This window comes from Lactuca serriola, chromosome 3 (assembly GCF_051521515.1).
Source record: "Lactuca serriola cultivar US96UC23 chromosome 3, Lser_US96UC23_V15, whole genome shotgun sequence".
Classification (NCBI taxonomy): Eukaryota; Viridiplantae; Streptophyta; class Magnoliopsida; order Asterales; family Asteraceae; genus Lactuca; species Lactuca serriola.
This window is the reverse complement of record NC_136410.1, coordinates 227,905,403-227,922,135: the sequence shown is the minus strand read 5'-3', so window position 1 is coordinate 227,922,135 and position 16,733 is coordinate 227,905,403. Positions and strand designations below refer to the sequence as shown.

At 37.2% G+C, this 16,733-nt stretch overlaps 1 protein-coding gene across 15 annotated transcripts in view; it reads right to left on the bottom strand.

Moving 5' to 3' along the window:
• The window catches only part of LOC145093650 (uncharacterized), a 30,868-nt gene extending 14,450 nt beyond the window's left edge, over positions 1-16,418 (bottom strand). For 3 of the 15 annotated variants that reach the window (XR_013702997.1, XR_013703005.1, XR_013702998.1), the window contains exons 1-9: positions 8,979-12,856; positions 8,798-8,899; positions 8,367-8,411; positions 8,233-8,289; positions 7,856-8,148; positions 7,554-7,775; positions 7,264-7,458; positions 6,744-6,818; positions 5,867-5,919 (exon numbers count right to left, since the gene is read on the bottom strand). Coding sequence is in view for 1 of the 15 variants with exons in the window: in XM_079031849.1 (XP_078887975.1) it covers positions 7,336-7,458; positions 7,554-7,775; positions 7,856-8,148; positions 8,233-8,289; positions 8,367-8,411; positions 8,798-8,885 (828 nt within the window). In the remaining 14 variants the exon portion in view is untranslated. Of the gene's footprint in view, positions 1-5,399; positions 5,574-5,866; positions 5,920-6,743; positions 6,819-7,139; positions 7,459-7,553; positions 7,776-7,855; positions 8,149-8,232; positions 8,290-8,366; positions 8,412-8,797; positions 8,900-8,978; positions 12,857-16,155 lie in introns of those variants that run through there. The other 12 variants (XR_013703001.1, XR_013703002.1, XR_013702999.1 and 9 more) reach the window with 11 other exon arrangements.
• Between the last annotated feature and the right edge of the window lie 315 nt (positions 16,419-16,733).

The window sequence follows — 16,733 nt, the reverse complement described above, 5'->3', positions numbered from 1 at the left end:
CTTACTTAGTGATACGATTCTACTTCTCTTATACTTGATATTGACTCTACTTCACTTATACTCGATACGCTCTTACTTCACTTATTGTCGTCTCTACTTCGTGATACGCTTATACTTGTTCGACACTCTTACTTCACTTGCGATCACTCCTACTTCACTTGTTAGACATTCCTACTTCACAAAGATCACTTCTACTTGATACACACTCATTCGTAGTTAGATGAATGTATGTGCTTATATAGGTACATATAAGTAATGATTGAAAGACTTAGGAAGGCTCGTCTGCCCTATTTCCTTTTCTTCGTTGAGATGTGGTCTGGTGGGATCGGATGGCCGTCCGAAGGTCGTTTGACTCATTAGTTATATATTATGTATATGAGTATGGACATGTAGGAATTCTCTAGTCAGTTCAGTTAAGAGTCTCTACCTCTAGTCTACACTTACATTAGAAACCCACTATTTGGAAGTCTCTACCCACTATTTGGGATGCATCTTCAGGACACGACCTTCTCCGTCGTCTAGTTGGTAACCAGAATCTCCTGTAGGGAGGGCGGACATTGTGTGTATAGATCTATACGGGATTGACACCCCCACACCCAGACTGCTAGCTACAGTCCCAGCCTACCAAGCCAACGGGTGACAAATGTCACATCTTATAGACGCTTGTAGGGTGTCTGGAACTCTAATCAGTATGGTTACGAGTATCCCGGGTTACCTTATAACTCATGGCTTTAAGGTAACGGTATTTCGCCAGCAATTTTCACTGTATACTGGTAACTCATTTTCAGAGTCACACTGTTTTGACCTTACAAGACGTATCTTTCATTTGATACTGTCTGGGTTCTGCCTCCTCTGTTTTGACCTTACAAGATGTATCTTTCATTTGATGCTGTCTGGGGTCTGTATCCACTGTATTCACAGAATCCAATGTATTCACTGTATTCATTGTGTTCACTGTTTTAGACCTTGCTAGACGTATATTTCATTTGATATTGTATGCGGTTTGTATTCACTGTTTTAGACCTTACTAGTTGTACCTTTCATTTGGTACCTTCTGGGGTCTGTGTCTCCACTTGTTAGACTGAACCAGGTGTGTCGTTCGTTCGATACTCTCCTGGAGTCTATGGTTCCTTGCCTTAGTCAGCAGTCCTCACTGCTGAGGCATATGATATTTCCTGATGTCGTTTGCTTTCCTCAATAATCAAATTCAGTATTTTGATAATGATAGCAACTTAGGGAAAACTACTCTTTACCACACATCACTGACCAGTCTTGGTAGAAGGCTGCTTTTATTAAAGAAAATATAGGATTTTCTGGAAAGGACTCTAATACACTGAAATCTCTTAAACTACTACTTTTATTAAAGTTATTTGAATGAAAACGTCACTAAATGCTTATGAACTCACCAGCATTTGTAAAAAATGTTGATACTCGCTTTTCAAATAACTTGTATTCTCAGGTCAACATTAGACAGGTACATCCCTGGAGCTGTTGATGAAGATAGCTTAGTACCACACTGTATTTATTCTATTACTTGTATTACTTTGATGTATTAATGTAACCATGTAAAACTATTACTATTAATGTAATGTTTTGTTGTACTTTGATTACTATAATGCATGTGTTGTGATACTTGATATGACGTCATCCACCCCAGAACGTTTCCGCCGTTCTGGTTTTGGGGTGTGACAATATCTAGTACGGAATGATAGTCCCATGGTTTTCAATCTATATCTATCTATAGTTTTGTGTATATCAAACTATCTTATATCTAGTACGGGATAGTAATCTCATGATTTTCAGTATATAGTTTTACGTATTAAACTATACAATGTGGTCTTTAACTAAACTTTACTTTTAGGAAAATATAGGATTTTCCTGGGATAACAATTGTACATAACCATAATCGTGTAACAAAACAATTAACTAAACATTTACTTTTAAGAAAATATGGGATTTTCTTGGGTTCATAACTTTTTCGGAAAACCAAAGGAAACTTATACGTTTTCAGAAAACAAACATCTTATGAACTCACCAGCTTTATGCTGATTTTCAAACTGCTTGTATTCTCAGGTCCGCAGTAGACAGGTACCCAGCAATCCTTTTTGGCGAAGACGGAGTACGTAGAAGACACGTCTTTACTTTTGTTCATATGATACATATGTATAACACTTGTAACACTTTACTTTTGAACATATATAAATTCTAATATGTAATGTAATAGTTGTTTACTTTGCTTACTATGTACATTGGTTGTGATACTTAACATGAAGTCACCTCCTCCCCGGAACGTTTCCGCCTTCGGTTTCGGGGTGTGACAAATGAATACTACGACTCCCCGTAGCTTCACCCCATACTCTCATTCTCATCATAACGCCACACTACGTCCACTAACCCATGCTCCGTAGACTATCATAGATAGCTACACACCTTTGCCCTACATATGCATCACAGACTCTGGTGGTAACCGCTATAACAAAATACCTACCTCTGCGGAGATCCACTTTCTTAATTAATCCCTCTTGATGCCAATACCTGAAGGGATCCTACTGGAACTGTAGATACGTGATACACCACTAGTCGTCTCAAACTCAAAATTCCAAATAACTCCGAAATCGGAACATTATACCCGGGTATTACGGAACACCATTACAGAACATCACCAGGTCCTGCCTCAACCACTGATCTCCTACTCCCAACACCATACAGATACAACAATACATTTCCTCTAAACCCCATAAATAGTTCTTCATTTTACCCAATGCGCAACTTCAGTGTATCCAAACACTCAATTGGAATACAAAGAAAGCGCTAACGTTTCAGAACACGCTGATGATCCTCCGAAACGCTTTCCCCTACTGCTCAAAATCTAAGCAAAAATACACATACCAGTCCGGAAGTTGGCTGCTCGATAATCTTCAATCCATACTTCGACCGAGAAGTCCTCAACTGCCCATACCATCATTACGAGCCTTCCACTCGAAACGGCCCTGACAACCACTAGATTCCTGACCATCGGTCACCTGCCGTGGAGACACTCATCCTTTCTCAGACACGCGCCACATGCATTATCTCGCTCTGCACCTCTCCTTGATCACCAATGACCCTGGTCTCATGAATTCGAGCCGCAGGTCTCTCTATCCAACCCCTAACCGCTCTTGCACAAATCTTTGGTTTCCCCCAATAAAATACCCGGTTCTCCCCCACTTAGGGTTTGAACCATCACCAATTGACGCATCAACAATCTACCCCACAAACGGTTTCCATCATAAACATCGCACCTACGCTTGGAAGGTGCCACACAACGCCCAATGATCTCCCTACGTAGGGATCAAGAAACCTCAAATACCCTAAATCTCCGATAAAATCCTCAGGAATTTCTCATCACGACTGCCCCTAGCCGTCCGGAGCCTCATACCATCCCAATACCGAACATCTCAACTGTCCAGTACTATCGCTGACTCTTAGACTGAAACAAAAAATTATCATACTCCTCACCCTCGACTTCTTAACCCCCGTTCCAACACGTGAATCATCACGAGAATAGGGACTCCACTACCATACTCAATACCCATCATAGACAGAATAGCCACCGCTCTGATATACTCGCCTGGATTACCCGCTGATACCGCTACCACACGCCCTATTATACCCAATTAGGGTGTAATGTGGTCCTTGACCATCTCAGTCCCCACTGACTACTTGCTCATGGTAGATCATTTCCTCGCGGCAGACCTACTGCCTGCTATACTGGTGGAAAAATCGACATCAATGTCAACCTGTAAGGTTTACTCCTAAACCCAGAACTGAAATCTCACGTTTCTCTTGTTTCCCACAAGAAACATAAATAGCACCCATCAGGTCACAGAAGGTGACATCTCCTCCATCGATTGATTGCTCACTCAGACCGCAATCCCCCATAAGTGCCTTCTCTACTAATCCCTGAGTCTTGCGACTACATCTGACATCTTACCAATAATACTCTGAAATGCTCTCGACCTCCCTCTCAAGGGATGCCTCTTCGGACTCAATGATGGCTCTTAGGCCTAAAAACCCATCGCGTCCAAACGCCACCAATCAATCCTGACCGGACAACCGGAGAATCGCAAGCATCATTTGCTAAGAACCATGGTACTCATCCCATGACATCTCTCCTCAATCGGCTACAATATATGGTACTCGATCTATAACATCACCCCTCAATATGCTAAGATGCATGGTACTCGAACCATGACATCACTTCCCAATCTGCTCAGATGTATGGTAGTCGAACCATAACATCACTACTCAATCTGCTCTCGAACCATAATATTATTCATCACTCTACCCCGATGTATGGTACCCGAACCATAACATCACTCCTTAATATGCTCCGATGTATGGTACTCGAACCATAACATCACTCTTTAATCTGCTCCGATGTATGGTACCCGAACCATAACATCACTCCTCAGTCTGCTACTTAGAACCTTTAGAATACACCCTGTATCGAGTATGGGTCCTCTGATTTTGGTAGTACGGGCCCATACTACCTGCCACATCTACCCATACTTTCCACACGGACCATCCCAGAGCTCCTAAGTAGCTGCTCAACCTTCTCGTTCACCAATTCCGTCACGCGTGCTCGCTCCTCAGCGAAATGCTCTACTCCGCCAGTGTACTCATCTGGCTAAGGTTACTCCCTAGGCTCTTCCTTGGTCCTCCCACTTCTCCGCCATCAGCTGTTGAAGAGCTCCTAATGATGCCAACCATCTACGTCCTGAATATCGTCATATTCACTCGATAGTTGACTCCCATCATCGAGAGTTCCATAAAGCACGAAGCAAGCAGCATCCGGGCATCGAAGAATACATAGAACTCACTCTGGGTGATAGCTCCGCTTGCTCTACTCATTCTCCAAAGTACCACCGAACTCTGCAACTTTACCCCTCACGGGTTCTAACTATTCTCTCGATAAGCACCACAATACTCATCTAGGCGTCTCTCCTAGATTAATCCTCTACTCAAATCCCCTTGAAGGATTCCAATTGAATACTCTCACTCATACTCAAAAGCGCATCACATATAACAGCAACTCCTAGGCTAAGGCATCACAAATCAGGCCACTCTAATCCTAAGATATGAAATACCTAGTCTGTCTCTAGCATGCATAATATCTCATAAAATGTATCATAAATATCCCATAACACAAAAGTAGGGGTATTTTGGGAAATCACCGTTCGGGTTCTGGCTGATTGTACACACTGCTCTTTATCTCTTTCTCTTTGAACTCTTATTCACTTTTAGAAAATCATTTCTTACTTCCTCAGTTTGAGTCCAGATTTACCCGAAGGTGCATCCGAATCCCTCAAACCAAGGCTCTAATACCAACTTGTAACACCTAAATTTTTCAAAACGAATTTTTCATTTAAAATAGTTTATCTCGTTAACCCTTTTCATAAAAATCTCCTTTTTGTTTTAATTACAATACATCAATCTTTTGTTCAATCAATTAATAAACCAGGATCCTCAAAACAAACTCTTCCACTGGTGTGTACAATCGAGCCGATGCCGTCCCGTGATCCTGAGAAAACCTGAAACACATAGCACAAAACACTGTAAGCACGAAGCTTAGTGAGTTCCCCAAAATACCACATATATCACATACTAGCCACTCGAGGCTATAACTCTGCGGGCCCTAACTCTGTGGACAATCTGGTCCTAGCTCTGTGAACCTTCCGGTTCTAACTCTAATATACTCTGATATACACACGACATAAATCACATAGAAATAATGCAGTGCAACACATCACATAGATAACATACAATAACTCTGTCACATAACTCTAATTACCTAGTCAAGGTAAAGTATAGTGAGAAGACTCACCTCAGATATCTCGGTAAATCTCTGACTCGGTAGAAATATGGTCTAGCCTCCGCCTGATCACATAAGGTAAATACTCTCATAAATATAACTCTCGAGACTAGACTTAACTCTCTCTTGGCATCCTCAGAAGGGTAAAAGACCATTTTACCCCTCTCTTGGCTCAACGGCCCCATTGTTGACCAAACCCTAAAAGTCAACAAAAGTCAACGGTCAAACTTTGACCCGACTCGTCGAGTGCACTTGGGCGACTCGGCGAGTCTACACGTATCCACTATCTCTCTAGTCTCTCTTGGCACGTCGAGTATTTCCCCTTGCTCGACGAGCTACACCTGACATGAATCGTGGGGCCACCCCGACTCAACTCACCGAGTCTCAAGAACAACTCGGCGAGTTCCGCCTTGAACTCCAGTCCTCTAATCCCCCTCTGACTCACTGAGTTATTTCCCCAACTCGGCAAGTTTACTCATTGAGTGATTTACAGGAAACCCTAACCCTACTCGTAGAGTTGCTCTTCAGACTAGGCGAGTTCATGCCATGCACAAACTCCTTTGACCTCCTGAGGTCAGATCTGTTCCTTAAATCCATAGATCTGACCTTCCCAAGCATGATAATCATGTAAAGTTCAGACCTTGACACTCATATGACATCTAGATGGTCTCACTTGGTGATTTAGCCCCAAAAGTAACATCCTAAGATCATGGCTCCCAAAATAACTCATAAAGCTCCAAGGGTTAAGGTGTCTAGACCTCTTTGATCCCAGATCCAAAGCATAAACTCGAGAAGGGAACTATTGCTCCACATATCCATCCTCTAAAGGGGTTAGAAAATCCTAACTCTAAGAATCAACACCAAATCTGAAGAAGGTCCGAATAAATACCTCAAGATGAAGTCTATGAACTCTGAAGTCACCAGAATCGCACGTCCTTCAGCCTCCTCTTGCCTTGGTCACCTCCTTTTGCAATTACACCAACAAAATGATCAAGAATGGCCTCTCCTTCCTTACAAACGCTCTAGATGTCTTAGGGTTTCTCTCTAGGGTTTGGTAGCCGCAAATGACGGCCCTAAGGGCCTTTAAATAGGTCCCAAACCCAGGAAATTAGGGTTTCATTAAACAGCGTGGACTCGCCGAGTCCACTCATGAACTCGCCGAGTCCAGCTATGAACCCGGATATGAATCCGCAACCGTACTCGGCGAGTCTAACACCAACTCGCCGAGTCCCCTCCCAACCTCCAAAAATAAAGGAATAAAATAATATACCTGGAAAACCGGGTGTTACAAAATGCTAATATGTTTATGCATTGTCAAAATCTGATCTAAGCAGATGCTTAACAATTTACAATTAAAATGTCTAATCTGTTTCAATAAGTACAAACAAAAAATGAGCAAGTAAACTTACATATTTTGCAGCTGCATCAGTAGATCTCCACCCTTTTTTCTCATCCCAATGTGTAAGCCTCCAAGTCTCAATTTAACCCGTTGAAGAATCCAAATCAAGTCCACGTTCGATGTGATAGCGTATTGTACTTTTTGAACCATTTCTACTATTCATTTTACGCTTTCCACGAGCCATACCCCTCTTTTCTGCAGCCTCCTTTAAGGATTAACAACCAAATCAATAAAAAAAATATTATATGGAATTTAGTCATGATTAATAGTATTATACTTCAAATATTTTTAGAACATTACCATGTATTTTGGCTCACACCACATATCACAAAGATACTCCCAATCATCTTTGCTACCCATATTTGGAGGGGGTGTAGTCTTTGACTTTGTTGGATCTACTGGTCCTCGAATTCCCTTAAAGTAATCATGCAACTGAGATCTGTAGGTTCTCCAAGCCCTTGCCATGTGGTTGTCGATAACTTTGCGAACATCCACATCCTCCACATCAATTTCAAAAAGTGTCTTCAAGAAACAAATATAATTAGTTGACTAGTGAATGGAATTTCAACAATCATATACTTAATTAGAAAAACAAAACTTACAGTTAGCCTATGGCGTAACGGAAACCGAGCTTCTTCTGGTACATGTCTCCACTCTTTGTACCGCATGCTACAATTGCTACGCAAAATGTAGCCACACTCATACATGAAAGCTGAGGCATTGTCACATACTACTTGCCTTGTTTTAAAATTGAACTTCACTGTCAATCTCTTCTTGGCTGCTTTCATTGTCTTTCGTGCACCCTTGCCACATGTCAATCCACGTTTTGCGCTTGTAGCATCAGTATCATGTTCTTGTTCAGTACCATGTTCTTGTTCGGTCTTAGAAATTGGGTCTATAAGCAAGTAAAAGTAAGTTTATATTTACAACATGACATAATAAATTATATTAAAGTGTAAAATTGAGCATATTTTCTAACCAGGTTGTTGCTCGGTTGTTTGAGATCGCTTTATAACCATGTTTGTTGCAGATGTGCCTATTTACAAAGCTAAAGAATTAGTCACGATCAAAACATTAGTGTAAAAAATATGAACAAAAACTTGTTACTTGTACCTAATATTGGATGAGGTTGATAATTTGATATTTGAGGGATTGGATCTGGTTGTAGCAGTCATATTAGTAAAGAGGTGTAGAAATTGTCCAAAAAGTAAAAATTATTAATAAAAAAATACTAGTGAGGTGGTCGAATAGACAAAAATTTAAAAATAGAAAGGTGTGAAGTGTAAGGATAGAAAAACTTAAAGAAAATCCTATAAATGTAATTTATTTATTAAAAAGGCATAACAGTAGTTCATTTCACATTTTAACTAGACTAACATGTACCTTAATAGGGTCGGGTTTTGGGTCAAAATTTAAAAAATACGATTCAATTTGTTTAACCCAAAACCTGATCGGGTTGACCTAATTAACAACCCTACCCATGATATAAACATGCATATTTAAGGTAATAAAGATTATTTGAGGAAAATGGAATAAAATGTTACGTGAATTTGTTGTGTTGTAAAGAGTAGTGTGTTCTCCATCTTGTCTGCCCAGTCCACCTTGTCTACATCTTCCGCCTCTTTTTGACATTATGTTCTTTACAACTGTAAAAAAAATAAACATTTTATAACTCAATCTATAATAATAAATTTAACAATAAAAATATTGTTACAAAAATCTAACCGATAGAGTCATCTTTATCGCTATTAAGATTTGGATCATCAGAATCACCATCGGTCTCGGAGTTAAGAATAGGTTCATTATCTAAAAAAATTATACCCTCATCGTCACATTCTTCATCAATATCTTCTATGTCATCCACAAGGGCATTTGCATTACGTATTGCTACAATTGCATCATGTACTAATGTTTCTGGTTCCACATCATTTCGAACAATGGGAGACGTGTTAGGTAAGTCTTCGGTTGGTTGAAAAGGTGGCAACTCACTAGATTCCTCTTCCTGAAAAATATCATTTATTGATACTTCATCTTCATCATGCTCAGATATATCATAGATGTTGCGATGGTTTACTCTTTATACCACCATCTAATTCTTCCCACATGCTAAATCACTCAAATAAAAAACTTGTTGAGCTTGATTGGCTAAAATAAATGGTTCATCTACATACCACTTGGATGTAACATCAATTGATGTTAGACTATTAGCAACTACTATCCTTTTTCCCTTTGGATCAGTGTTATACACTGACAACGAAACATGAATACTTTTCTACCGAGTACGAAATCCAACTCCAAAACTTCAAGGAAAACACCATAATAAATCATTGCTTCATTCTCATCCCCTACACAAACTCTTCGGTTGGTTGAAAAGTTGGCAACTCCCTAGATTCCTCTTCCTGAAAAAAAATATCATTTATTGATACTTCATCTTCATCATGCTTAGGTATATCATAGATGTTGTGATGGTTTACTCTTTGTACCACCATCCAATTCTTCCCACGTGCTAAATCACTCAAATAAAAAACCTGTTGAGCATGATCGGCTTAAAATAAATGGTTCATCTACGTACTACTTGGATGTAAAATCAATTGATGTTAGATTATGAGCAACTACTATCCTTTTTCCCTTTGGATAAGTGTTATACCACTAGCAATGAAACATGAATACTTTTCTACCGAGTATGAAATCCAACTCCAAAACTTCAAGTAAAAGACCATAATAAATCATTGCTTCATTCTCATCCCCTGCGCAAACTCCACTACATTGCGTAGTGAACTTTTCATCACGCTCCTTGCAACGAAATTTTACACCATTGACAATACAACTATTCCAACTTGTGTAACGATCATCAGGAAATTATGACAATCCATACAAATCATCAGTTGCTCTAGGATTACCATTGACTTTAATAATAGCCATCTTTAAACGTCTAAGATTAGTTATCAATATACTTAAAATCATGTACTAAAAGTAATAAAATTTTAGTTTTAAATTTTTCTTGAACCAAGTGGGAAATTCTTGTTTTTGTATAAGATCTATATTTTGTTCTCTATATTTCTTGAGTATAAGAGTTGTTTGTGCTCCCTAAATTGAAGAACAAATGAGTTGCAATTTTTTAATTAACCAGTAAATACAAAATAAAAGTATAGCTAAAATATGGGAAACTTACTCTAGATAAATATCAAGTTCATCTCTGCAATTATTGACGATGTACCATTGCACCACATTAAGATAGTCTCCTATTTGTCCTAATTTTGAAGCCCCCAATGTACGAACTTTATTGCTGAATAACTCCATCTCGTGTTTATTAGTCGATACATCCCAATTGCGCTCTACACGAGTGAATCTTGTCTCGATATCATTGACATAACGAGATAAAAAAGTGACAACATCATCGACAACATATGCTTTAGTAATAGAGCCATCTTGATGCGTAAAGTTACTAACATATCCTTTGTATGTACCTATACGACGTTCGATCCTGAACATCCATCTCTAACCTAGGGGCCCTCCTAATAACGCCTCCTCTGGTTAATGTACACACAAGTGAACATGATGGTAAAAAATGCAAGAGGAAATATCTTCTCAAGTTTTCATAATATAATAACAATCCCAGTCATTATATCCTCAATTTCTTTGACATATAGAGTCTTAGAACATTTTTTTTGAAAGAATTGGCAAAACTCGATCAAAGTTGAATGGATATCCTTATTCAGAAAGAGAGAATGGCTAATGGTAGTATTTTTTGAAGTAATACATGACAATCATGTGTTTTCATTCCTCCAAGTGTATTATGGTCTGTCACACATCGACTGATGTTGGATGCATAGCCATCAGGTAGGCGAACAGACTTGATAAAGTTGCAAAACTCGACACATTCATCTTTAGTCAATGTGAAGTCAGCATGAGGCTTCTCATATCAAGTCTAAACGTGCTTTTGTAGTATCTTTTGATTTCATAGGATCATTTAACAACGTCCCAACTATATTATCATGAACGTTTTTTTGTATATGCATGAAATCAAGATTGTGACGCATGAGTAGTTTAGACCAATACTGAAGTTCAAACAAGATACTCTTTTTTGACCAATTCAACTCATCAGTACCTCGCTTACGCTTCCTATCCCCATTATTGGGTGCTTTTCCAGGAGTACATATAGGAATATCCTCCAACTGTTGCAAAATATAATCATTTTAGAATTGACGAGGTCGTTTCCTTTTCTCTTCCCTTCCATCAAACTCTAAGCTCTTTCGCCACCTATGGTTTTTACTTAAAAACATCGGTGCCCTATATAAGATTGTTTACCACGAATCCGGATAGAACGAGTATCCTCAAGGCATACCGGACATGCCAATTTTCCCATAGTGCTCCACCCAGACAAGTAAGCATAAGCAGGGAAGTCACTGATTTTCCATATTACTGCGGCACAAAAACTAAACCGTGATTTTGAATATGCATCAAACGCTTCAACCCCATCACACCATAAAACTTTAAGCTCATCCACAAGTGGCCTTAAGAAGACACCAAAGTCTTTACCAGGAGATTTTGGACCAGGAATCAATAATGTTAAAAGGTAATTGCTCTTATGCATTGTAGACCAAGGTGGCATGTTATATGTCATCAATATGATTGGCCGCATACTATGTGTCGTTGTCATATTGCTAAAAGGGTTAAACCCGTTTGAAGCCAATCCCAATCTCACACTCCTCGGGTCATTTGAAAAATTAGGATACAACTGATCAAAATGTTTCCAAGCCTTTCCATCTGCAGGATGATGCAAAACTCCATCCTCCTCCTTGCAAACTTCGTTATGCCACCGCATATCTTTGGTTGTGTGGCGTGACGCATATAAACGCTTCAAATGAGGTGCTAGCGGAAAGTATCATAACTTCTTATGTGCAATTTTATTACGCACGTAACGACTACTTTGACAAACCGGACATGCTATATCATCTTTGTTGTCCCCATAGAAAATAGCACAATCATATTGACAAACATCAATAAGCTCATAACCTAAACCAACTTCACAAAGCAACATTCTAACATCATAATAGCTCTTTGGAGAATTATTATTATCGGGAAGAACCTCATGTATCAACTTCAGCAATATCTCAAACGAATTATCAGACCACTTGTTCATCACTTTCAAATTCATCAACTTCACAACAAAAGTCAAGGTAGAATAATTCTTGCATCCTTCATACAAAAGATTATTTAGAGCTTCATGCAGCTTCTCATAACGAGCATTTCCAATAAATGGTTGCTGATTTTCAAATAAATCACTAGTAGGGCCAATATTCAATAAATGATGACCAATTGCATCCTCTAATCCTTCTCTTAATCCATGAAATTCTTCATCGACTTCAACCTCCGTGATGCACCCACCGTGTGTACGACTTATCAATTCTTATATTAATCAAATGGGCAGCAATGACACCTATATTTTGTAGTCTTGAATTGATACAATTAGAACATGAGCATAAAGTTAACCCATTGGAGTTCAAAGTATGTTGGGCAACATCTAAAAATTCCTTTACCCCGTTAACATACTCGAGCGAAACCCGTTCCCCATTCACCCACTGATGATCCATATTTTGTATCTAATGATGATTACCAATAAAAAACACTCAATTTACAATTTATCCTAAGGAGGTATAAACTTAATGGCAAGAAAACATTCTTTTAAAAAACATTTTCCATCAATAATTAGTAGATTTAAGTAGTTAACTTATAATTTATAAACGAATGACAATTATAAATCAATGAAAATAACTTACATTAGATATAAGAAAGAAACACAAGTTTTTATCAAATGAGAGCTGCTTTATTTTAACCGATAATTCTCACGATTATATCATTTATTTAGATCTGACGCTGAAATGGTGCATGGGCAGAAGAAACAAAAACTAGACATCTATTTCACGTCTTTATGTAAGAATTAGGCGTTTGTTTTGGTTTATATAAACAATATATGTTAAATTTTATAAAATAATAACCAGATTTTTTATTTAACTTATTATTTAGTATTTAATATTTATTGTGATTTTAAATTTATATTGTATACAGTATTACATATTGAGATAGCGGCAATAATTTTCCATCAATATGATTTTGAATTTATATTGTATACTAAATTACATATTGAGATAGAGGCAAGAAATCTCGAGTAAAACACTAATATACAATTTATATATGTTCTAATTTTATTTTAGGGATAATGAATTGATAGGGTAAGATATTTTTTGAAATGTACACATTTAGTCCTTATTCTTTTTTTCTTGTAAAATAAACCCTTATACTTTATTTTTTTGTAACAATGCAGTCCTTGTGACCGGCTATACCCGGTATACCGGTCATATACGAATTTTCTTTTAGGGAAAATGACTTGATAGGGTAAGATACTTTTTGAAATGTACACATTTAGTCCTTATTCTTTTTTTTGGTAAAATAAACCCTTATAATTTATTAATATGTACACATTAGGTCATTTTCATCGGATTCTATAGGTTTAACTAGCAATTAATTAGCTTAGTCACCGGAGGTGGGTGATCCTCCAGCAACAAGAAAAGGGAGGCGACCCTTTTCTTTCTCGTCTCTCTTCCTTCCGGTCGAACAACAACAGCCAAACACTCTTTACCTGTTGTGTTTCTCTGATCTGTCTCTCTTTGCCTCCATCTTTGAGATATGTTGCCAGAAAAAGAAGAAATAATCGACGAGGGGGCTACCAGAGCAGCTCCTCGCCGCCAACTACCGTATCTACTTCCTCCTGCCTCCCCCTTCGACCTTGTTGTTTTTACCATCATTCCTCCTTGCTACCAGTAATGTGTAGGGACACACAAAGGAGTTGTCGGAGATCGGAGTTCTCCCTCTTTTTCATGATGAATAAAAGTTGGAAAAATCTCGTTGTGGATATATGGATGCCTCCTGGGTATTTCATTTCAACAAAATAAAAGAAAGAACAAATGACTTGATAGGGTAAGATATTTTTTGAAATGTACACATTTAGTCCTTATTCTTTTTTTTTGTAAAATAAACCCTTCCACGTCAGCAAAACCTGTAAAATCCAGTGAAAATGACTTAATGTGTACATATTAATAAAGTATAAGGGTTTATTTTACAAGAAAAAAAGAACAAGGACTAAATGTGTACATTTCAAAAAGTATCTTACCCTATCAAGTCATTATCCCTTTATTTTATTTAGAATGGATGGATAGTGTTAATTATATAAAATGATAATCGTTGGCTAGTGCATGCAAAATAAAAAAATGTTAAATATTAAAAAAATGGCAACATGATGTCAGCTACTATAGGGTAGTGATTTGACAAAGATTTCTTGATTTTGTGTTTATTCACAAGACACTGTTAGTCTATTGGATTCTTGTAGACAGTTTTATTTTTTTAACCTAGTTCTCCATAGTTTAGATGGCATGTAGAGTCTAGTTGGCTATAAGGTGTAGTGTTTTAATGTTTGAGATTATTTTGTGGTGTTTATATTCAGTTTTTAGATTATATAGTTTGTTTGTCAAACCTATTGTTTCAACAAACGTACTAGGTTTAGGATTCTTATTTTATGATAATGTTTATCTTAGGTAATGATATGTTAGTTATTATATTATAAGGAAATCAAGGGAGTATAGATCTAGATTTTTTTATAGCTCGTCCCTAGTTCTCAAATGATATGGAACCTGTTCAAGGAAAGTTTCATATATATGAAATTGATATTTGGTTCTAAGTCTGGATAATCGGGGTTTTCTTGGTACCGGAACCGTTAACACGAAATATTGATTCCATGTAAATCATTAGGAATTGGTGCTAGATGGTCATCCCCAATCAGAATAATATAGTTTACTTTGATAAATTATTATTCAAAGTAAGACTAAACTAATTTGGAGATGAGATGGTTGAGACAGGGGTCCTTTAGAAGCATCAAAAATAGGTCAGCATTCGTGTTCAAGATGTGAATTAACCAGAGCCATATTGCATGAGTAGTTAGTCTATCATTTAATTATTTGAAAATAGCTGCATTTAATTTGACAACAACCAAACTTTATCTAACTTATGGAGGCATAATATAATTCAATCCCCAAGATACTTTTTGAAAATAAATGATTCTGCCAAAGGAACAATGTCAAATGAAAGAGACACTTTAATAATGTATTAGACAATATATCCTAGAATTGAAAACACGAATAATTTATGTATAAACCCACTGTGAAATCCCTTGGCCCAATCGCACACCAAACATACAGCGGAAGGAAATACAACCACCCCCTCATAATCTCATAATGTCGTTACTTACTTTTCTGAGCTTGGTTAAATTTCATAGACATTCATACTTTAAACACAAAAGACACACTACCCCATATTTCACAGATTGGAGTTTTATTTATGATAGTTCTGATTTGAAACATTTGCTCCAATTTCTGATTTTGAACTGTACTTTTTGTTACTTTGTTAGATGCTAATTCATTTTTTGAATGACTGAATCTGATTATTGTAAGTTTTGCTCATTTGTATATAATTGGTTTTTTTTTTTCTTATAGGGAAAGTGAAGTTTTTTTATGCTGATAGCAAGTTATTTGCTAATTGCTATTCATTAATGTTTTTTAAATGCCTTATAGTAATCTGACTACAAATTTTCAAATCTATTTGGATGGATGATTCATGGAAGAGACTATATACGCATAGCATATCCTAAAGCCCTAAAAATCAAATCAATTGGAATAAGTAGAAGAATATTAATTGCGTCCATAAAGGTGAATCTTGTATGCATAACCAATATGGATATCATAGGTATGGAGAAGTACTGTATGCCAGGGACATCAACAAGACATCAACTATATTAATCCAATAAAAGGGTCGATCCAAAGATAAATGAAGCTAAAACTGATAAACGTACCTGGAATTGTCGAATACTTCACACTGCCCTGAACTCTAGGCACTGGATTTCAATATCGTCAATCTCCTTCCTCGTTCCTAGAACTTTCTTCTTCCTTCGATATTTGTAAGGTTTTGATAGGGTTTTTTGAGGCCGAATCAAATGGAACAACCGTTTCCATCCATCTATAGCCATGGGATGCCAATTTCGGAAGAGATCGTGTCGATCTTCTCTGAATTTGATATTTGTTATGTTCTGACTTCCATGTCATTTAACTTTCATCCACACATTTAGTTTAAGATTACTATGTGTACGGAATATGGGTTTATACCACACATGTATAAACATGTGTTGGTATTTAATTTACCAAGTCACTTATTAAAAAAATATTTAATCTATTTAACTACATATTTATATATAAATATTATATGTAGGTAAAGTACAATATGTTACACACATACTTCCAATCTTTATTTATGTGTATGTATATTACCAACACACAATTAAAATTTGATACATATGTGGGTATTTTAAATTTAGTTGATCATAAATTTGAGGGGAAATTTTCCCACCAATATAAAATGTGGCTAAAAAATATT